At 42.9% G+C, this 23,656-nt stretch overlaps 1 protein-coding gene across 2 annotated transcripts in view; it reads left to right on the top strand.

Annotated features, from left to right (window-relative positions):
• Positions 1-2,868, top strand: part of KCNQ3 (potassium voltage-gated channel subfamily Q member 3) — a 257,626-nt gene extending 254,758 nt beyond the window's left edge. For both annotated transcript variants that reach the window (XM_056522783.1, XM_056522782.1), the window contains one exon: positions 99-2,868. In XM_056522783.1, coding sequence (XP_056378758.1) covers positions 99-809 — 711 coding nt within the window. In that variant the 3' untranslated portion in view covers positions 810-2,868. The remainder of the gene's footprint in view (positions 1-98) is intronic.
• The last annotated feature ends 20,788 nt before the right edge of the window (positions 2,869-23,656 follow it).

Below are 23,656 nucleotides of genomic sequence, written 5' to 3'. Positions count from 1 at the left end.
TAAGAACCAATCTTTAATATTTGTCTATAGAATTTTACCTAATAGTTTACATCCGTATTTGTGACGCTGTTTTGATTACATGTGATATTTTTTCCCAGGTCCAAGATATGGAAAAGAAATTAGACTTTTTGGTTGACATGCACATGCAGCATATGGACCAACTACAGGTCCAGGTAACTGAGTACTACCCACTTAGAGAGTCCCAAGTAGAAGAGGAAGGAGAAGAGAACCGATTTTCTGAAGTCGGTAGGGTGGTGTATAACTATACAGAGTCCTGCTCTCATGGAAATCCCTACGACATGCACCAAGTTTCATTTAATAAGTTGGATCAGTATGGGTTCTTTGAGGACTACCCAGTGGAGTTTACCGCACCCATGCCTTTTAATGGTGAAAACTGTACTAGGAGGAGCATGACCTCCTCACCCAATTATACAGAAAGGCCAACAGTTTTGCCCATTCAGACTTTGATAGACTTTCGGCATGAAAGAGAGAACTCAAACCTGTATGCCGAAAGGGCCTCCCCGATCCACAGAAGAAGTTTTACAAGAGATAGCGACACGCCCCTATCTCTCCTCTCGGTCAACCACGATGAACTTCAGAGGTCCCCAAGTGGTTTCAGTATTTCTCAAGAGAAAGAAGACTTTAATTTTGGTCCCAACGGCTCAACGTGGATGAGAGATAAACGTTACCTAGCAGAAGGTGAAACGGATACAGATACGGACCCATTCACCCCTAGCGGCCCAATGACCTTGTCGTCAACGGGAGATGCCATTTCAGAATCGGCATGGACTCCTTCCAAACCTGTTTAAATCCGGAAAGCCCCGGGTGGGGAAAAAAAAAAAAGACCTTTTCATACGATGTTCTAAATCTTTGTATAAGTTACTATACACTTTCCAAAGTTGAAATAGCTGAAAAGCGGGGAAAAAACAAAAAAACAAAAAAAAAAAAACACCACCAATGGCTAAATATGATGCATGTTTAACTTTGTAGTCATGGCATCATCTCACATAAGTTCGATCACTTTTATTTTGTTGCTCTTCACGAAAATGAAACAGCATTTAGATTTCAGCATGACTTGCATGCGTTTACATGATAGAAGTGTAAAAAACAAACCAACAAAAAAAAAATTCTATTTTATATTTTGTAATGATATGGCACATACCTAACCCATGGGTGGATCTATGCAGAAGGAAACTCAGATGTGAGTGTTCATTTTCCTTCACTAACACGAGACTTTTCGTTTCAGCTGCAGTGTTCATTATGACTCCAGTTATTGCTGTTTATGTTTTTTCATGGCGGTCGTAATACTTAGTCTTCACTTATTGGCTTCATGCGCCCTCTTGCCAACACACTGCTTAGTGATTTTTCTCAATTCTGTACTTTTTTTTTTTTTTTTATTAACAACACAGCCTTATTTTCCCCTATATGGGCCCATTTACATGGCAGAATTTAAAGAACTCCAGGACGTAACAACTTATCCCCTATCCTAAGGACTGGGGATAAGTACAGTATCAACACTCCCCCTCTATGGCTATCTCCGGCTCTGCCATAGAGCTGCATGGATGGGGCGTGTCGGCCACAGCTTCATGCTGTGGTCAAAACATCTTCTTTCATGCAGAGAGTCGGTTCACTGTGCCGGTGAAGGGTCCCAATAGTCGCGCGGGGGGATGGGTCCCAATGGTCGGATCCCTTACGATCTGACACTAATTCCCTATCTTAAAGAAAGGGGATAGGTTGTTATATCCCAGAGTTGTCCTTTAAGTGCATAATCCAGTGGAAATATTCCGCTCAGAAATTCCATTGCAGCAGCCTCCCATTGTTTTCTGATCTTCATTCTTTCTGCGGAGTTCCTTAAAGGTGTAGTCAAGTTTAGAAAAATATACCCCCTATCCAAAGGATAGGAAATAAGTGTCAGATTGCGGGGGGATCCCACCACTGGGACCCCCGCGATTCACTGCCCGGTGCCCTGGCTCTCCCCAAACACAGAGCTATGCGGTGGTCGAAGTGCCCCATGCCATACATCTCTATCGGAGAGACGGAGGGGGCGAGGGGATGGGTCCCAATGGTCGGACCCCTTGTGATCTGACACTAATTCCCTATCCTTAAGATAGGAGATAGGTTGTAACATCCTAGAGTTCTCCTTTAAGTGCGCAATCCAGTGGAAATATTCCACTCAGAAATTCTGTTGCAGCAGCCTCCCATTATTTCCTGATCTTCATTCTTTCTACTGAGTTCCTTAAAGGAGTAATCAAGTTTAGAAAAATGTATCCCCAATCCAAAGGATAGGAAATAAGTGTCAGATTGCGGGGGGATCCGACCGCTGGGACCCCCCCATGATTTACTGCCGGGTGCCCTGGCTTTCCCCACACACAGAACTGTGCGGTGGTTGAAGTGCCCCCGCCATGCATCCCTATCGGAGAGCCGGAGATACATGAATACAGAGCTTCGGTTCTCCCATAGAGATGCATGGTGGGCACCCCGCTCCGTGCACGAAGAGAGCCGGTTCCAGCGGTCGGACCCCCCACAATCTGGCACATATCCTAAGGTGGATACACTTTCCTAAAGTGGATAACCCCTTTAAGGGATTGGTGAATATTTGCATTTGTATTCACTTGCTCCAGTATATCTTATCTTTGTAAACAGTCTACTAGTGTTTTGTGTATAAAGATCCTGTGCAGGCCTCGGTGTCTCCATGGTTACAGACTACAAACCCTATGTGTAGTCTGATCCTCCCTCTGGCTACAAAATAGAAAAAAAGAAGAATAACTACAGGATCAGATTACACATGACTCTGCATAGTAGCTGTATAGAAAAAAAATCTAGTATTATTTATTTATTTTAAATTTTTTTTTAGAATCTAGACCAGTGTTTCCCAACCAGTGTGCCTCCAGCTGTTGCAGAACTACAACTCCCAGCATGCCCGGACAGCCAACCGCATGCCCGGACAGCCGTTGGCTGTCCGGGCATGCTGGGAGTTGTAGTTCTGCAACAGCTGGAGGCACACTGGTTGGGAAACACTGGTCTAGACAAAAAAAAAAAAAGTGCAGAATAAAGAGAAGTATACAGCAGTGTGTACGGTAGACATAGATATATCTCTGGAAACAGCCACAGGAAATTATATGTAAGCCATATCTTCTAACCATCCCACCGTCTCTTGGACCTCTCCTGATTCTTGGCCTTGTGTACTAAAAAAAAAAAAATAAGAGGCGTGGTTATTAAAAAAATAAGGGCGTGTCCTTTAGTGGTTTGTTCAGATCAGGGGGTGGAGCTTTGCTTCAGACCATATTAAAGAGTGCGCCAGGGGGCGCTATGCATAAGCCAATACAGTATCAGTAAGAGTTCTCCTTTATTACTTTTGAAATTTTTCATCACACCATTCCCTTATACCAAAAAATAAATAAGCAAAAAAAAATAAAAATAATTTTAAAAAAAAAGCACTAGACCACACATAGATATATATTTATTTTATTTAACTTATAACGGAATGATAGACCCATTTACATTTATTTTAAAATATTTATTTTAAAACGATATATATAATACAATCATAAGCCAAGTTAGAAGATTTCTAATTTATATTCTGAAAAAAAAAAAAAATGAAATTAATAAAAAAAATAAAAATAAAAAAAAAATAGAAATTAAATATTTTCATCACGGTCTAAGGTTTACAAAGGTCATGTTAAAGGGGGACTCTAATTTTGTATGTTAGCGGAATGGCCAATCTGATGTAGTTGTTTCAGCCTATACAGATATAGCAGGCATAGGGTCATCTGTTACAGCTGACGCATAAAGATTTTGTACACAACCCCTTTTGCGGCGTCATCTGCTGGCAGAAACATGAAATACAACAAGAAAAAATATATATACAATTTTGACAGGTGTCACATCCGTATACATCGCTTTTGTTCTGGTCATTTGGTATGGGGGGGCTGTACCATTTTAAAATCTGTAGGTCTGAATATGTTAACTGAAGATAAAAGATTTAAAGGGGTACTCCCGTGGAAAACTTTTTTTTTTTTTTTTTAAATCAAATGGTGACAGAAAGTTAAGCAGATTTGTAAATCGCTTCTATTAAAAAATCTTAATCCTTCCAGTACTTTTTAGGGAAATCCAAAAAAGAAATGCATTTCCTGTGATGTCCTGACCACAGTGCTCTCTGCTGACCTCTGCTGTCCATTTTAGGAACTGTCCAGAGTAGGAGAAAATCCCCATAGCAAACATATGCTGCTCTGGACAGTTCCTAAAAATGGACAGCAGAGGTCAGCAGAGAGCACTGTGGTCATGACATCACAGGAAATGCATTTCTTTTTTGGATTTCCCTAAAAAGTACTGGAAGGATTAAGATTTTTTAATAGAAGTGATTTACAAATCTGTTTAACTTTCTGGCACCAGTTGATTTAAAAAAAAAAAAAGTTTTCCACGGGAGTACCCCTTTAAGAGATAGCAAAGAAAGTACGGACTGCTGTCAAATTCAATTAAAGGGGTACTCCGGTGGAAAACTTTTTTTTAATTAACTGGTGCCAGAAAGTTAAACAGATTTATAAACTACTTCTGTTAAAAAATCTTTACCCTTCCAGTACTTTTTATCAGCTGTATGCTACAGAGGAAATTCTTTTCTTTTTGAATTTCTTTTTTGTCTTGTCCACAGTGTTCTCTGCTGACACCTCTGTCCGTGTCAGGAACTGTTCAGAGCAGCATAGGTTTGCAATGGGGATTTTTTCCTGCTCTGGACAGTTCCTGATACGGGCATCAGGTGTCAGCAGAGAGCACTGTGGACAAGACAAAAAAGAAATTCAAAAAGAAAAGAATTTCCTCTGTAGCATTCAGCTGCTAAAAAGTACTGGAAGGGTAAAGATTTTTTAATAGAAGTCATTTACAAATCTGTTTAACTTTCTGGCACCAGTTGATTTAAAAAAAAAATGTTTTCCACCGGAGTACCCCTTTAAACGGGGTACTCTGGAAGAAAAAAAAATGTTTTCAAATCAACTGCTGCCACCTCTGTCCGTGTAAGGAACTGTCCAGAGCAGGATAGATTCGCTATGGGGATTTTCTCCTGCTCTGGACAGTTCCTGATATGGACAGAGGTGGCAGCAGAGAGCACTGTGGTCAGGCAGAAAAGAACTACACAACTTCCTGTGGAGCATACAGCAGCTGATAAGTAGTGGAAGGATTAAGATTTTTAAATTGAACACTTTCTGGGACCAGTTGATCTAAAAAAAAATAAAAAAATCTCTGGAGTACACCTTTAAATATATAATTATACTAAATTTTTACAAAAACATAATACTCACTTTAGCAGGTAAAACAGCTCTCCTTAGAAGGAAGAACTCACTTCTTGGTGTGCTAAATTTATCACTTGTGCAAAAAACTAATTTATGCGCAAATGCACTCCTTTAATTAGCTGGTGTAGGAATGTGCGTGAGCTTTCCCCCCTTTCTTGCCCTATATCCAGGGGCTTCCTGTTAGTCGTGCAAAAATATTAAGGGACATAATGCATTTTGCACAGCAACTGGGAAAACGACACCATTGCGCAGCAGGTTTTACATTGCACAAAAATATGCTAATGATAAATTTCCCCCTTACTGCAACCATTCTGCCTAATCTAAGCTCTCGGCAGTATAACAGAAGTTTCCTGAACTTACTACCCTCTGAGATGACTCTGCTCATTCTGTCCCAGTCTACACAAAAAAGTAACAGAAAACAGGAAGTGCCAGCCTATTGTGAAGGCAAGTGTAAAATCACTGCAATATTTTAAGTTGTTTTGTTTTTTTGTGACATATAAAAATATAAAATAAAATCTCCATGATAATAATAATACAAATTAAATTTTAAATAATACACTTATTATCAATTGGACATTGTCTTACAGTTTAACCACTTAATAGTTTCACCAGAGAAACAGTTTTCTTGCCTCTGAAGAAGAGCTATTTTGCATATTTTTCCCATAAAGCATTGCTGTCTGGATCTCGGCAAGAAATATCAGTATAGGTTAAGGAGATCTTCCACCATACCTCACCAGTAATGGTCAGTGGTAAACTGTAACTTGCGAGAGGTTAAAGGAGTAGTCCAGTGCTGAAAAACTTATCCCATATCCTAACGATAGGGGATAGGTTTCAGATCCCGGGGGGTCTGACCGTTGGGGCCCCCCACGATCTCCTGTACGGGGCCCTGGCTCGCTGGCCAGATAGCGGGTGTCAACCACCGCACGAAGTGGTGGCCGACCCGCCCCCTCAATACAGCGCTATGGCAGAGCTGGAGATTGCCGAAGGCAGTGCTCCGGCTCTGCCATAGACTTATATTGAGGGGGCGTGTCAGCCGCCGCTTCGTGTGGTGGTCAACACCCCCCCTTCTCGCGGGCTGCCGGGACCCCGTACAGGAGATCACGGGGGGCCCCAGCGGTCGGACCCCCCGCGATCAAAAACTTATCCCCTACCCTCAGGACAGGGGATACGTTTTCAGCACTGGATATCTCCTTTAAAGGGGTGCTCCGCTGCCCCAGCGTTCTGAATTTTTTTTTATGAATGCTGGAAGCAGGCGGCGGGGTAGGGACGTCACAACCACACACCCTCGTGACGTCACGAGAAGGGTGTGGTCGTGACATCACAACCCCACTGGCCGCACCCAACTTTCTAAAGGAATACCAGGTGTGTCCTAGTGATCACCAGAACGGGGCCCTTTTTTCCCCCATTGAGTGCCCCCCCTGCCACCTTTCTCGTCTCAGCATTGATGGCCGCTCAGCTAATCACAGACTAAGGCAGGACACCGCTGTGGCCAGAAATTGGCTGACCGGGCCAATGCTAACACCAGTCTCGGTAGGTGGGGGGCGGAATGCTTAGAGGCAAGAGACAGGCCCCATTCTGGAGATCGTGGGGTCCCCTGTGGATAGGAGATACGTTTTTAATAAATGGATAACCCCTTTATCCTGGATAACTTCAGGAATTGAAAAACAGAGATAGTTTCTTTCAAAAACTGCTCCCTGTCTGTCTCCACGTTGGGTGGAACTTCAATGGAACTGAGCTGCAGAACCACACCCAACCTGGAGACAGATGGGAAGAGGTTTTGAAAGAAATTGGCTCTGCTTTTCAATTCCTGGATAACCCCTTTAAGTCAAGACAGAGTCCCTCATTGTCCAAGCCCAAAGTTATGAACATACCGACATGGGGGGGGTGATTTTTCAAGACCTTTGCAGAGGAAAAATTGACCAGTTGCCCATAGCAACCAATAAGATCGATTTTTTTTATTTTTGAAAAGGCCTCTGAAAAACTGGTCAACTTTTGCTCTGCAAAGGTCTTGATAAATCTCCTCCTTGGAATCTATCCCCTCAGGGGTTCACATAGTAGGCCGAGCTGAGCTGCTCAAGTGCCACAGCCTGGCACACCTTTTCATTCGCCCTCACTTCCCTGCCCCTCATCGATCAAGAAGATGCTGGAAGGTGAAGGCAAGTGAGAAGGTGTCAGGCTGCAGCACTTGAGCAGCTTTGTCCCGCCTCCTTGACACCTGACTATGAAATTAAAAAGGAGTTCTTCTAAGCTTGGCAACCACCATAATCTCCAGGAAAGGTAGAGTTTGTTATTATGCTCTAAATGTGTATTCACACTACAGAATTTCCAAGCAAAGAAATTCGCTCTGAAATTCCATAGCAGCAGCTTCTCATTGTTTTTACTTAGGTTCTTCTGCATTGAGCACTTGCAAGAATTCCAAATCCGGACTCCACCAAAACAATAAACATGTCCATTCTTTCTAGCAGACTCTGCTTGAAAATGCTTTGCCACAAAAGCAGATGGGACAAGTCCAAGCGGCCCTAGTGCTGATGGAATATGACCCCAAAAATCTTCCCATGGAGGTTTTGTAGTGTGAATGCGCCCTAACAACTACCAGTGTCTGCAGCTGTAAGCAGCAAATACATCTGACAGATTCCCATTAAAACTTGATCTTTTGGTTCCTAGACATTAAAGGGGTACTCCGCTGCCCCAGCATTCGGAACATTTAGTTCCTAACACTTGGAGCGGGCAGCAGGGGTCGTGACGTCACGGCCACACCCCTCGTGGCATCACACCACGCCCCTTAAATGCAAGTCTCCCATAGATTTGCATTGAGGGGGCGTGGCCCTTTGCCGGCTACCCTATCATTTGCATAGGGGATAAGATGTTTAGGGGTCGAGTAACCCTATAAAACCTACGCACCCTCTAAAGATGAGTACAAACTAGGTCAAATTATTAGCATAGATTTCCTGTATGGATATCCTTAAATTACAGATATACAGGCCTGGTGCAAGATTTTTTGCCACCCTAGGAGAACGCTAATTTTGCCTCCCCTTGACACCGCCCATTGGCTCCTCCCAATGTATGGAGGCGCGCGCGATGTCAGGATGTTGGTCGGACCTGATCTTAGTGATCGCCCCTGTCTGCCTCGGAGGTGGCGCTGCGCTCCTCCTGAAGGCTGAAAAATGCAGATTATTATAGTACGGGTGGGGGTAGCGTGGCGGGGTTTTGCTTGATGGGCAGGTGCTTTGGTAGGGCGGGTGCTTGGGATACTAACTAACTTTATTGCAGTAGACAGAACAGCGCCTCCATCAAGAGGGCGCTCTAGGCGACTGCCTATTTGCCTATATTTCCCTGCAGATATAGCTGATGACAAGTGGCAGCTGTCACCTGGCACCAGCTATATCTGATAGACGCACATTAGTCAGACGGTCTATCTAGATCCATGAATACATCGGGAAATAGATTTTCCATTAGATCATTGTTCTGTTTTGCAACATCTGGAGGGCCACAGTTTGATACCGTTGCATTAGATATTCATCATTGGTCACGGGGCTGATTGGTCACCATGGTTGGCAACTGATCATCTCGAACTTCTACATCTTCTTCTGTCTTCCTAACAATCATTTGACATTCGTTTACTGGATTTACCCCCCAAATTCCAATGAATAATAAAAATAAAAAAAAAATACAAAAACATTTTCAAAACTTTGTAACTTCCCAAATGACTTTTTCTTAAGCGAACACGATCCCGATTGAAAAGAAATGGAATTAAATTAAATTTATTTAACAATTTTTTATTTATTTAATTTAAAAATCTTTTTGTTTATAATTTTTTTGAACTATATTTAACTCTAAAATCCTTCCTACCCTCTTAAATCAGTTTACAGCCATTTCGATTATTCTGTATATTTGAGTGTTTTATGTTGCTTTTTGTCCCTCTATTTTGTGCCGTATTAAGAATGTTGTATGTTTTTTTGTTTTTTGTGCTGAAGGTCAAGCTTGTTTTTTTTTTAAGGTCATAAACCAAAGGTCTGCAGACTGCGGCTTCATGGTCACCGTGCGGCTGGTTTTCTTCTGTGTGATGTCTTTTGCTTTTTTGAAATGAGACTCGAGATACATTCCAGATAACCTCAGGGCATTTACTTGATATGGGTAAAGGTCACAGACGCTCATAGACTCTCTATGCTGATACTAGAAAACTGCCACAATGTCAGCGCAACTGTGTAAACCAATGCTTCACTATGGCTAGGAAATTCCAGGAACATAGAAATTGACAATAAACAAATTTAAACTTTAGAGATTAGTTCCTGACTTTTTGGTATTGGGGTTAGGGATGTATAAAATATTTCATTACTTTTCAATGGCAGAAAATATTTTACTTATCCTGTTCTGATCCTGAGTAATGTATTATAGTGAGAAACACTCATTATTCTGCTGGTGAGGTCACTGTGTACATACATTACATTACTTATCCTGTACTGATCCTGAGTTATATCCTGTATTATACTCCAGAGCTGTACTCACTATTCTGCTGGTGAGGTCACTGTGTACATACATTACATTACTTATCCTGTACTGATCCTGAGTTATATCCTCTATTATACTCCAGAACTGTACTCACTATTCTGCTGGTGAGGTCATTGTGTACATACATTACATTACTTATCTTGTACTGATCCTGAGTTATATCCTGTATTATACCCCAGAGCTGTACTCACTATTCTGCTGGTGAGGTCACTGTGTACATAAATTACATTACTTATCCTGTACTGATCCTTAGTTTTATCCTGTATTATACTCCAGAGCTGTACTCACTATTCTGCTGGTGGGGTCACTGTGCACATACATTACATTACTTATCCTGTACTGATCCTGAGTTATATCTTGTATTATACTCCAGAGCTGCACTCACTATTCTGCTGGTGGGGTCACTGTGCACATACATTACATTACTTATCCTGTACTGATCCAGAGTTATATCCTGTATTATACTCCAGAGCTGTACTCACTATTCTGCTGGTGAGGTCACTCTGTACGTACATTACATTACTTATCCTGTACTGATCCTGAGTTATATCCTGTATTATACTCCAGAGCTGTACTCACTATTCTGCTGGTGAGGTCACTCTGTACGTACATTACATACAGTGACAATTCTGTAGTCCTTTTAGTTGAGATATTAAAAGCTCTGAAGTATAAAACTAGGCAGAGCTCAGGATCAGAACAGGATAAGTAATGTAATGTATGTACACAGTGACCTCACCAGCAGAATAGGGAGTACAGCTCTGCAGTATAATACAGTATATAACTCAGGATCAGTACAGGATAAGTAATGTAATGTATGTACGTACACAGTGACCTCACCAGCAGAATAGTGAGTACAGCTCTGGAGTATAATACAGGATATAACTCAGGATCAGTACAGGATAAGTAATGTAATGTATGTACACAGTGACCTCACCAGCAGAATAGTGAGTGCAGCACTGGGGTATAGTACAGGGTATAACTCAGGATCAGTACAGGATAAGTAATGTAATGTATGTACACAGTGACCTCACCAGCAGAATAGTGAGTACAGCTCTGGGGTATAATACAGGATATAACTCAGGATCAGTACAGGATAAGTAATGTAATGTATGTACATAGTGACCCCCACCAGCAGAATACTAAGTACAGCTCTGGAGTATAATACAGGATATAACTCAGGATCAGTACAGGATAAGTAATGTAATGTATGAACACAGTGACTCCACCAGCAGAATAACAAGTGCAGCCCTAAATTACCATATAAGGCCATGTTCACACACAGTAAATGGCTAAAACTTACTTTTATTTTAACGGTGTGTGAACATGGTCTTATACAGGACATAATTGAGAATCAGTGCAGCAAAAGTAATTTAATTTATTTACAAAGTGACTTTTGAATATTTTTGGTAAGTTTATTTTATATGAAAAGTTGTTAAAAAATAGGAATTGGCTTCATGGGTCACCAATCACAATGACTCTTGTTTTGCAGTAAATTGGAATGTAAACCAGTTCTTAGGGGAAGGAAAGTTCTTACAGGGGTACTCTGCACCAGGCACCTTATCCCCTATCCCCCCTGCGATCTCCCTGCTGCACCTGGCATTGTTTAGAGCGTCGGGTGCAGCGCCGGAAGCTTGGCCATGCCCCCTCCCATAGACTTGCATTGAGGGGGCATGGCTGTGACAGCTCAAGCCTCCGCCTCGCATCGCCAGTCATCCGGCACAGAGCGATGTTCACTCCGTGCACAGGATGTCTGGGGTGCCACAGCCGAGATCACGGGGGTCCCCAGCAACAGGACCCCCGCGATCAGCTCCTTTAGACGGGATAAGATGTCTAGAGGTGGAGTACACCTTTAAGTAGAAGTGTGAAATGGTCTTAGGAGGTACCTGGCTCTTAATGTTGGCCCCCTGCCCTTATGGGCCCATTGGTTACTGACTGCTCCCTATGGCAAGGACATAACCCTGACTCCTCCCTTATATAGATCTACAATCTGTAGGAAACAATTGACTCTTCACTTACTGCCAGTGCTTTTCGGTCAGGTCTAGAATCAGACTGTTATTGTTCACATGGTTATTTTTTTTGCGGGATTTTAATGCTGTTGAATTTTTTTTTTCTTTACACTGGGGGCATAAGGTTAATACTCGTATTTGTGCCTTGCTCGCTCTACATAACTTCATGTTACTGACCTGCTTTTCGGAATTTTGGTTGATAAGGGAACACACAATTTTATACAAGTGACCTTTAGTGCTATTTACAACTATCGATTATTGTACTTTTTAAACCGTACGTGTAATTTCTATTCTGACACTGTCCGATATTTGAAAAAAAAGAAAAAGAAAAAAAAAAAGAAAAAATAATGAATATGTTTCTTTCAATATATATTATGCAATGGGTAATTCTTATCTGATTTTTTTAATGTTCAGTCAATAAAACCGCACCACTGATTATTACATTGTCACTTCATTTTATTTTTTTTTTATACGTTTTGTTCTTCGGAAAACCACTTTAAAGGGGGACTCCAGCAGAGACATGAAAGCATTACTAGCACATGATAACCATGGTCTTCCAATTTCCTAAGTTTCACCATTATCCTGTTTTCTAGAAGGAAATAATTAAGAAACTTCCATCATCTTGTTGTAAAAATCTGTTGGATGTTTGCTAGCAGTACACACACACAGTTACTTCTTCCCTTACTTCTCTGGGAAATCACAGCACAGCCTCTCTAATATGCCACTGCATAGTGCTGGTGAAATTGACATTTGGTAGAAGGGATCAATGATGCACTAGCTTGTCAATTGGCTATGTGAGCAGAAAGGAAGCACAGCAAGGAAGCACATCACAGCAAGGAATGGGTTACACTGAGGAGTGAATTGTTGATACTGCTGAGATGGAAAAAAAAAAAGCCATAATTTACCTTTGATAGATAGCACAGAAGCACAAAAATGGTCACAGAGTTTGGGACACAGAGTGATGTATCTATTTCTGATAATTTAACCTACAGGTTTAATAAAGGAAAGAAGTCGACATTCTCACCCCCTGTGGCACCGGGTGGGTGTGTCCACTTATTCCAAAAAGCAGTCCAAAAAGATGTGAAATCTGTTTTGTATCCTAAAATAGTAAATAACTTACCTGTTAACGAACAAGAAGCTCTAACTAAGCTTAAGAAACGGAGTGATATTGTTATAGTTAGAGCGGATAAAGGGGGAAGTGTAGTGGTCGTCTCCAAGACACAGTATAATGAAGAAGCCGAAAGGCAATTGTCAGACCATACCACATACACTCCCCTCTTAAGCGACTAACAAAATATTAGAAAACCTGAAAGGCTTTTTGAGTAAATCTGTGTTTGAAGGTATTATTTCGAAAAAAAAACTGCTGAAAAATTAACCCCTGATTGTCCTGCAAAATGGTATCATCTACCAAAAGTGCACAAGTCACTGAGCCAATCCCCTGGGCGACCTATTGTTGCGGGGATCGGCTCAGTGACTGAGCACTTGTCCCAGTATATAGATTTTTTGCTTCGTCCTATTTCTCCTACCATCCCAGCGTATATCAAAGACATTGGTCATCTATTGTCCATAGTGAATGACTTCCCGTGGGAAGAAGGTTGGAGCTTATGTTCCATCGACGTCACTAGCCTGTATACCCGTATCCCCCACGAAACGGGTGTACAGGCTGTGGTCGAGATTTTAAAAAGAACAGAGAATTCCGAACAGTATATTCAGTTTGTACAAGATGCCCTTAAGTTCATTCTGCACAACAGTACATTTATGTATGAAGGTAGGTGGTATAGACAGGACACCGGTACCCCGATGGGGACGCCAGTGTCCTGTACATACGCTAACCTATATTTAGCAAATTTTGAGAATAATATAGTATATACCACCGACAACCCATTCATTAAATATATCAAAACTTACGTTCGATTCGTTGATGATATTCTGTTAGTGTGGTCAGGGACTAAAAACCAATTCTACCAGTTTGTAGATTACCTAAATGATGCCAGGGGCTACAACATGGCGTTCACACACCAATATGGTGGAGACATGTTGGAATTCCTAGACATCAAATTGACAGTAAAAGAAGGGAAACTAATAAGTGAAGGTTACAGAATGGAAGTGGCAAAAAACACAATACTTCACTATCATAGTTCCCATACACAAGCAGTTAAAAATGGTATTCCATATGGGCAATTTCTACGCCTAAAAAGAAATAATACACAAGATACAGCAAACCAGAAACAGGCAACAGAATTAGAAAAAAGAATAGTAGAACGCAACTATCCAGTAGATTTAATAAAGAAAGGGAGACAGAAAGCAGATAGAAAAAATAGAGAAGAGTTGTGCAGAAAAAAACAAAAAAAAACGCACCATTAAACAGGTTCACGTTCACATTTCAAAATTCCCCTGTAAACAAAACGATAGAGAGGGCAATAAGGAGGAATTGGTACATACTAAAGACAGATGAAGATCTTAAAGAAATGGCAGAAAACAAACCATTAATCTCTTACAGGAAAACTAGAACAATAGGTGAAGTATTGAAACAAGCACAGAATACACAAAAAGAAAAAGAAAAAAAGAGAAAAACAGACTGGTTAACTAGTCATATACCAGTAGAGAATTTTCAATGTAAAAATTGTAATTTCTGTAAATACAACCTCGGCTTGCAAACATTCAGAATAGGTCCCATAACCCATACGGTTAGCAAACTTATTACGTGTAAGTCAAAAAATGTTGTTTACGTAATATTCTGTCCATGTGGCTTCTACTATATAGGAAAAACAATCAGACAAATGTGCGCCAGAAAAAGAGAGCACTTCTACCCTCTGCGTACTAGAAAGGGGGCTCCCAGGTTTATTTCCCATGTAGTAGAAGCCCACGGAGGAAGTCACGAATCTTTAAGATTCGCAGGAATAGAAAAAGTTGCTGCACGACCAGGACTTAGATCCGATAAAAACCTCCTTAGAAGAGAGACGCAATGGATAATTGCTACCGATGCAACAGGAGTCTTAGGACTTAATGATAAAATTGACGTCTCACTTTGCTTCTAAGAAGGTTTTAACGGTACCAGTCTTAACAGTCTGAACAACGAGCTAGATCAAAGTAGGAGCAAGCTTGATAAAGCAACCTCCCCTCCTTCTTTTAACATCACAAGGTGTGTCTATTGGTGATGGGTCCAATTACTAAGCTCACCTGTATAAGAAGATGACACATTCCGGTGTAGAGTCAGGCCCGTTGAAGCACTACTAAGTGCGAAACACTGGTGTCGCCTCTCTGTGGTACCCCCCTTTGTTAACATCCGTCGTCTCCCCTAGAACTGTACTTATGGCTGTGAGTATTGTGCAATAAAACCTGCTGAATTGGAAATCCGGTGAGTGCCGACCTTTCATTCTTCTTCTTATGCACAAATTTACAAATCTGTTTAACTTTCTGGAGCCAGTTGATATATATAAAAAAGTTTTTTCCTGGATAACCCCTTTAAGTGTTGGCAGAAGAGTCCTTGCTCAGCTATTCCCTTTTCTCCCTCCCTTTCAGCGTGGACTAGTGACAGTCTTAGGTCATGGGGTGGCAATTCTTGAAGTTTTACCCATCTAGATTTCACTCAATTTAGACTCTAGTAGTGGAAACTGGATATAGGCTTAACCCCTTAAGGACCAAGCCCATTTTCGGAGAAGAGCATTTTTTGCACATCTGACCACTGTCTCTTTAAGCATTAATAACTCTGGGATGCTTTTACTTATGAATTTGATGCCTTTCTTGGTGAAAAATTCCCAAATTTCATGAAAAATTTGAGGATTTAGCATTTTTCTAAATTTGAAGCTCTCTGCTTGTAAGGAAAATAGACATCCCAAATAAATTATATATTGATTCACATATACAATATGTCTACTTTATGTTGGCATCGTAAAGTTGACATAATTTTACTTTTGGAAGACATCCGAGGGCTTCAAAGTTCAGCAGCAATTTTTCACTAAATTTTCTAAATCGAAATTTTTCAGGGACCAGTTCAGTTTTGAAGTGGATTTGAGGGGCCTTAATATTAGAAATTGTGGTGTCCCGGTACAGGACATGGTCCTGTACCATCTCTAGGTCCCCTCCGGAAGAGTCCCTGTAGTCCATAGGGCTCTCCTGCAGGGCTCACCGATTGCTCACCTTCTGTTAATGCATTGTAAATGTGTTGTGTACATATTGTTTATTATACATAAAGTTGTACAAATGTATAGAGGTTAGTCATGTGAACCACTGTCATGTGACACTACCCAGAGTTCCATGGGCACAGGAACCACAGGCAACCATATTAGCAACCAATGGGCTTTAGTCCAGCCCCCTTAGTATATACGGGGCTGTAGTCTCTAAACTCTTCTCTTATCTCCTGGATTTCAGCCAAGCACAATACCTGTACTATCTAAATTCATCTCAGCGAGGCCAAAGCCTAAAGAACCTGCAGCCACTTCAAAACGTGAGTTATTAAGCTCTATCTCCAATTCTAGTGACTACTACTCAACTCAAGATGCTTTTGGGATGCTTTTACTTATGAATTTGATGCCTTTCTTGGTGAAAAATTCCCAAATTTCATGAAAAATTTGAGGATTTAGCATTTTTCTAAATTTGAAGCTCTCTGCTTGTAAGGAAAATAGACATCCCAAATAAATTATATATTGATTCACATATACAATATGTCTACTTTATGTTGGCATCGTAAAGTTGACATAATTTTACTTTTGGAAGACATCCGAGGGCTTCAAAGTTCAGCAGCAATTTTTCACTAAATTTTCTAAATCGAAATTTTTCAGGGACCAGTTCAGTTTTGAAGTGGATTTGAGGGGCCTTAATATTAGAAATTGTGGTGTCCCGGTACAGGACATGGTCCTGTACCATCTCTAGGTCCCCTCCGGAAGAGTCCCTGTAGTCCATAGGGCTCTCCTGCAGGGCTCACCGATTGCTCACCTTCTGTTAATGCATTGTAAATGTGTTGTGTACATATTGTTTATTATACATAAAGTTGTACAAATGTATAGAGGTTAGTCATGTGAACCACTGTCATGTGACACTACCCAGAGTTCCATGGGCACAGGAACCACAGGCAACCATATTAGCAACCAATGGGCTTTAGTCCAGCCCCCTTAGTATATACGGGGCTGTAGTCTCTAAACTCTTCTCTTATCTCCTGGATTTCAGCCAAGCACAATACCTGTACTATCTAAATTCATCTCAGCGAGGCCAAAGCCTAAAGAACCTGCAGCCACTTCAAAACGTGAGTTATTAAGCTCTATCTCCAATTCTAGTGACTACTACTCAACTCAAGAATAATATTAGTAGCACAGTGGCCTGCATAAATTATCTCAATGCTACAAGTCCCAGCAAGCCTGTCAGGTATCCTGCATCCCGGTTGTCTCTAGAGAAACTGCATATTTGTGAAGACTATTTAATAAGAATTCCAAGTAAAAGTTCAAGTTATTTTCACAATTTCTGCTGTGGACATTCCTTTATTGCCTGCTGTTTCTGGGTTGGTTGTCGGCAGGGCCTTATATACCGAAACAACCACATCCTGACGTCACGATTGATCAGGGGTTAATAACACCTTACCCCACAGGGTTAATACCACCATACCCTGCTACACCATTGCAACCCCCCGGCACCACAAAATACCACATAAATGACCCCATAATAAAAACTGCACCCCTCAAAGTATACAAAATGATATTCAGAACTTTGTTAACCCTTTAGGTGTTTCACAGGAATAGCAGCAAAGCGAAGGAGAAGATTCAAAATCTCAATTTTTTACACTAACATGTTCTTGTAGACCAAGTTTTGGAATTTTTACAAGGGGTAAAAGGAGAGAAATCCCCCCAAAATGTGTAACCCAATTTCTCTCGAATAAGGAAATACCTCATATGTGGATGTAAAGTGCTCTGTGGGTGCCCTAGAGGGCTCAGAGGCAAGGAACGACAATGGGATTTTGGAGAGTGAATTTTGCTGAAATAGTTTTTTTTTTTGGGGGGGGGGGGGGCATGTTGCATTTAGGAAGCCCCTATGGTGCAATAACAGAAAAAAAAAAAAAAAAAACATGGCATACTATTTTGGAAACTACACCCCTCATGGCACGTAACAAGCAGTACAGTGAGCCTTAACACCTGTGTGTGACGATTTTTCAGTAAAGTCTTATGTGTAAATGAAAACACCCCACAGGTGTTCGACAACTTTTCGTTAAAGTTGGACGTGAAAATAAAAAATTTGATTTTTTTTTCCACTAAAATGCTGGTGTTTTTCATTTTCACAAGAGGTAAAAGGAAAAAAAAGATTCCAGAAATTCGTAAGACCATTTCTTCTGAGTATGGAAATATGTGGATGTAAAGTCCTCTGCGGGCGCACTTCAGGGCTCAGAAGAGAAGGAGCGCCATTGGGCTTTTGGAGAGAGAATGGAAGTCGGGGGCCTTGTACGTTCACAAAGCCCCCATGCTACCAGAACATTGGACCCCCCCATATGTGACCGTATTTTGGAAACTACACCCCAAACAGAATTTAATAAGGGGTGCAGTGAGCATTTACACCCCATAGGTGTTTGACAGATCTTTGGAACAGTTGGCTGTGCAAATGAAAAATTTTAGTGAAAAAATAAAAAAAATTCATTTTCATATCCATATTTAAAGAAAATTCTTCAAACACCTGTGGGGTGTTAAGGCGCACTATACTCCTTGTTATGTTCCGTGAGGGGTGTAGTTTCCAAAATGGAGTCACATGTGGGTGTTTTTTTTTTCTTTGCATTTATGTCAGAACCGCTGACAATCAGCCACCCCTGTGCAAATCACCTCAAATGTACATGGTGCGCCCGCAGCGCATTTTACGTCCACATATGGGGTATTTCCGAAACAGGGTGCCTCCAGCTGTTGCAAAACTCCCAACATGCCTGGACAATCAATGGCTGTCTGGCAATACTGTGATTTGTTGTTTTACAACAGCCGGAGCAGGGGATAGGTATGTGTAGGGGGGTGTATATGTAGTGTTTTACAGCGAGCGAGTTGAGCTGCAGCGGAAAATTTGCTGCATCTCAAACTTGCAGCGTGAAACTCGCTGTAAACCCGACCGTGTGAATGTACCTTCACATGGGGGGGGGGGGGGGCAAACCTCCAGCTGTGGCAAAACTACAACTCCCAGCATGCCCTTTGGCTGTTCGTGCATGCTGGGGGTTTGGGGGTTGTAGTTATGCAACAGCTGGAGGCACACTGGTTGCGAAACACTGATGCGGTGTCCCGGTACCGCATCCTATACGGTACCTGTATAGAGGTCCCCATAGCCAGAGTCGGGGTCGGGGTCCTTCTTATCTAGTCCACCTCTTGTCACCTCTCATCTAGATATTAGTTGTCTAACAGTTTACTTAGGATTTTATAATTGTACAAATGTATATAAATGGTTAATTACCTGTACGGAGCGTAGCAGGACCTCCGTGTCACGTGATCAGGTAAACTCTATGGTTTTTGCTTAAGGACCTTTGGAGGTCCCTGTGATGTATTTGAACCATCATTCCTTGTACCGGTGAATGACAGTTACTCGGACCAATCAAAACGGCCCTGCCCCTGCCCATATAAGGGAGCGGCGGCCATTGCTCTCTCTCTTTTCCTCGTGGGCTGTTATTAGAGAAGGATCTGCGCTGCTGTCATCTGTGAGTTTAGGCCCGAGCCTTGTGGCGACGGCTGATATCTTCTAAAACTGTGAGTGTAATCAATCCCTAAGCACTCTGCAAGATCACCGGACCATATCTATCCCCTAAATCCGGACGGATCTTCGCAAATTACCCTAAATTTAGAGACTTATATCAACAGTCAAGGCAGTGGCGGATCCAGGGGTGGGGGGGCAACGGGGCAATTGCCCCCCCTGAGATTGCTGCCCCCCACCCTCTAGAATGGTGGAGCCGAAGCTGTAAGCTTTCGCTCCACCATTCACTAACCTAGGCAGTCACACGCTGTGAGTACACAGCGTGTGAGCTGCGGGGACGCGATCCTCTGCAGGCCGGCGCGATGACGTCACATCATCGCGCCGGCGCCCGGAAATCCTGACCCCGCGGCCAGCATACAGTGAGTAAGAAGAGTATGCTCAGGGCCCAGGGATTTGGAATATGTGCCACTGTTAAGGGCACTGTATCGGAGGGGGAGGGGGATTTAAAAACTTAGGGGGGGGGGGAGAAAGGGGAAATTTTAATGTGAGGTGCTGCAGGGCAAAGCACTGGGGGCACTATATGTTAAGAGCACATGACAGGGGGGGCCCCCTGTGCTGTGCCCCTCACATATAATGCCCCGTGTGCTGTGCCCACACATATAATACCCCCTGTGCTGTGCCCCTCACATATAATGCCCCCTGTGCTGTGCCCCACACATATAATACCCCCTGTGCTGTGCCCCCCACACATATCATTTATATGTGTGGGCACAGCACAGGGGGCATTATATGTGTGGGGCACAGCACAGGGGGCATTATATGTGAGGGGCACAGCACAGGGGGTATTATATGTGTGGGGCACAGCACAGGGGGCATTATATGATATAATGCCCCCTGTGCTGTGCCCCACACATAATTCCCCCTGTGCTGTGCCCCACACATATAATGCCCCCTGTGCTGTGCCCCACACATATAATGCCCCCTGTGCTGTGCCCACACATATAAATTATATGTGTGGGGGGCACAGCACAGGGGGAATTATGTGTGGGGCACAGCACAGGGGGCATTATATGATATAATGCCCCCTGTGCTGTGCCCCACACATATAATACCCCCTGTGCTGTGCCCCACACATATAATACCCCCTGTGCTGTGCCCCCCACACATATAATTTATATGTGTGGGCACAGCACAGGGGGCATTATATGTGAGGGGCACAGCACAGGGGGTATTATATGTGTGGGGCACAGCACAGGGGGAATTATATGATATAATGCCCCCTGTGCTGTGCCCCACACATATAATACCCCCTGTGCTGTGCCCCTCACATATGCCCCCTGTGCTGTGCCCCACACATATAATGCCCCCTGTGCTGTGCCCACACATATAAATGATATGTGTGGGGGGGCACAGCACAGGGGGTATTATATGTGTGGGGCACAGCACAGGGGGTATTATATGTGTGGGGCACAGCACAGGGGGCATTATATCATATAATGCCCCCTGTGCTGTGCCCCACACATAATGCCCCCTGTGCTGTGCCCCACACATAATGTCCCCTGTGCTGTTCCCCTCACATATAATGCCCGTGCTGTGCCCCACACATATAATGCCCCTTGTTCTGTGCCCATCACATATAATGCCCCCTGTGCTGTGCCCGACACATATAATGCCCCCTGTGCTGTGCCCCTCACAAATAATGCCCCCATCATGCGCCCCTCATATATAATGCCCCCATCCTGTGCCCCTCATATATAATGCGCCATCATGCGCCCCTCACATATAATGCCCCCTGTCCTATGCCCCTCACATATAATGCTCCTGTCATGTGCCCCAAACATATAATGCCCCCTGTGCTGTGCCCCTCACATATAATGCCCCCTGACTGGACAGGACAGGGGGCATTATTTGTGAGGGGCGCATGATGGGGGCATTATATGTGAGGGGCAAAGAACGGGGGCATTATATGCGAAGGGCACAGCACGGGGCATTATATGTGAGGGGTGCATGATGGGGGCATTATATGTGAGGGGCAAAGAATGGGGGCATTATATGTGAAGGGCACAGCACAGGGGGCATTATATGTGTGGGGCATATGACAGGAGCATTATATGTGAGGGGCACAGCATGGGGGGCATTATATGTGAGGGGCACAGGGGGCATTATATGTGAGGGGAACAGCACAGGGGACATTATATGTGAGGGGAGCAGCACGGGGGGCATTATATGTGGGGCACAGCACAGGGGGCATTATATGTGAGGGACGCATGATGGGGGCATTATATGTGAGGGGCAAAGAACGGGGAATTATATGTGAAGGGCACAGCACAGGGGGCAATATATGTTAGGGGCACAGGGCATTATGTGGGGGCAATTATTATATGTAGGGGCACAAGATGGGGCATTATTACTATATGTGAAGGCACAGAGTGTTCTGCATTTCAGAAGTATATTGTAGATTATGAGGAATTTCTGGGGTGGTACGTTTTTTTATGGGCCACAATACATTTGGGTATTTTATTCAGAGGGTGCACTGCACAGCAAGTTATATTCAGAGAGTGCAGTGTGTGGTAGTATTAAATTTAAAGGGCACAGTGTGTGGTAGTATTATATTCAGAGAGTGCACTGTGTGGTAGTATTCTATTCAGAGAGTGCAGTGTGTGGTAGTATTACATTTAGAGGGCACAGTGTGGTAGTATTATATTCAGAGAGTGCAGTGTGTGGTAGTATTATATTCAGAGAGTGCAGTTTTTGCTAGTATTATATTCAGAGGGCACAGTGTGTGGTAGTATTATATTCAGAGGGTACGGTGTGTGATAGTATTATATTCAGAGGGTACGGTGTGTGGCGGTATTATATTCAGAGGGTACAGTGTGTTGTATATTCAGGAGGTACAATGTGTCAGAATTATATTCAGAAGGTATGTGCCAGTATTATATTCGAAGAATACAGTGTTTGGCAGTATTATAATAATTATTGTTTTCATATAGAGGATCAGAATGCGCTGACATAGTGAGGAGACGTCTGGGCATCAAGTTCTGCAGAGAGAACATTTAGCTGAAACAAGTCCCGGCGGTATGTACCAGCTGAATTAGATAAGGGAAGACTATAGAGAAGACGTCACCTGTAGTCACTGATATCATTGTGTATTCTCCTCACTATAGAGAAGACGTCACCTGTAGTCACTGATATCATTGTGTATTCTCCTCACTATAGAGAAGACGTCACCTGTAGTCACTGATATCATTCTGTATCCTCCTGTGTGTGTCCCATCAGAGCTGGAGTCACTGAAGAAGTTCTGCAGTAATGATGGGTGAAACAACAACTCCCAGCATCCCCTTACCACTACATAGGTCATACTGGGAGCTGTAGTTTTAAATGGTAAAAACTTCTTTAGCACTTTCCCATTCTGTGGCAATTGGTATATTTGATAATTATTCTGACATATGAACATGGCCTAAGAGTCTTAAACAAGGTTAGGACTGTATGATACATTTAATAATATTGTAAGTTCCGTAAGCAACACCTTGTTTTCTGTCCGCCAACACAAAATACTCTAATAGTGCCCCTCCCGAGACTCGACTCTGGATCCGCCCCTGAGTCAAGGTCCGCAACAACTGTCAGTCACTGAAGTGTATGGAGACTGTATTGATGAGACTGTTACTGTCCATTGGATGTACCGCAAGCCTTTAAGTAAAGTTTATTCAAGTTCAAGTTTAACTACCTTGTGGACCTTCAGTCATTTTATGCATGCACCTATCGTTACTGGGAAGGGCGGCAATAGGCCGGAGAATTACCTCAGCATACTGGCCCTCAGCCTGGCGTCACGAACAATAGGGTTAACCTTAACCCCTGATATACTGAAGCAATACCCTAACTACACTACCCCTACCCCAGAGGCCTACCACAAAGTCTTTTTGGCATCGCACGAACAGGATTCGGGTGTGTGCCTACTATAGTCGCCACTAGTGAAAGTGTACTCCCCCCCAACGAACTTTATTCATGTGCTGTAAACCGTGTTGCTGTGTATGGGAGCGGAGTTTGTGGTGCACCATACAAGGGGGCCACGATAAAAAGTAAGGGGGGAGGCGAAAATTCATCTACAACTAAGATGTGTAAACTGCGCAATGAGTTCATGCTGCGATCCTTTGGTCCGGTCGGCACAGGCGGAGCAGAACTGCTGCCGTGAAAGCGTGCGAAGAAAGCCCGCGCTGCGCC

This window comes from Hyla sarda, chromosome 5 (assembly GCF_029499605.1).
Source record: "Hyla sarda isolate aHylSar1 chromosome 5, aHylSar1.hap1, whole genome shotgun sequence".
NCBI lineage: Eukaryota > Metazoa > Chordata > Amphibia > Anura > Hylidae > Hyla > Hyla sarda.
The sequence above is the reverse complement of the archived record's forward strand: the minus strand, read 5'-3'. Positions and strand labels throughout refer to the sequence as shown.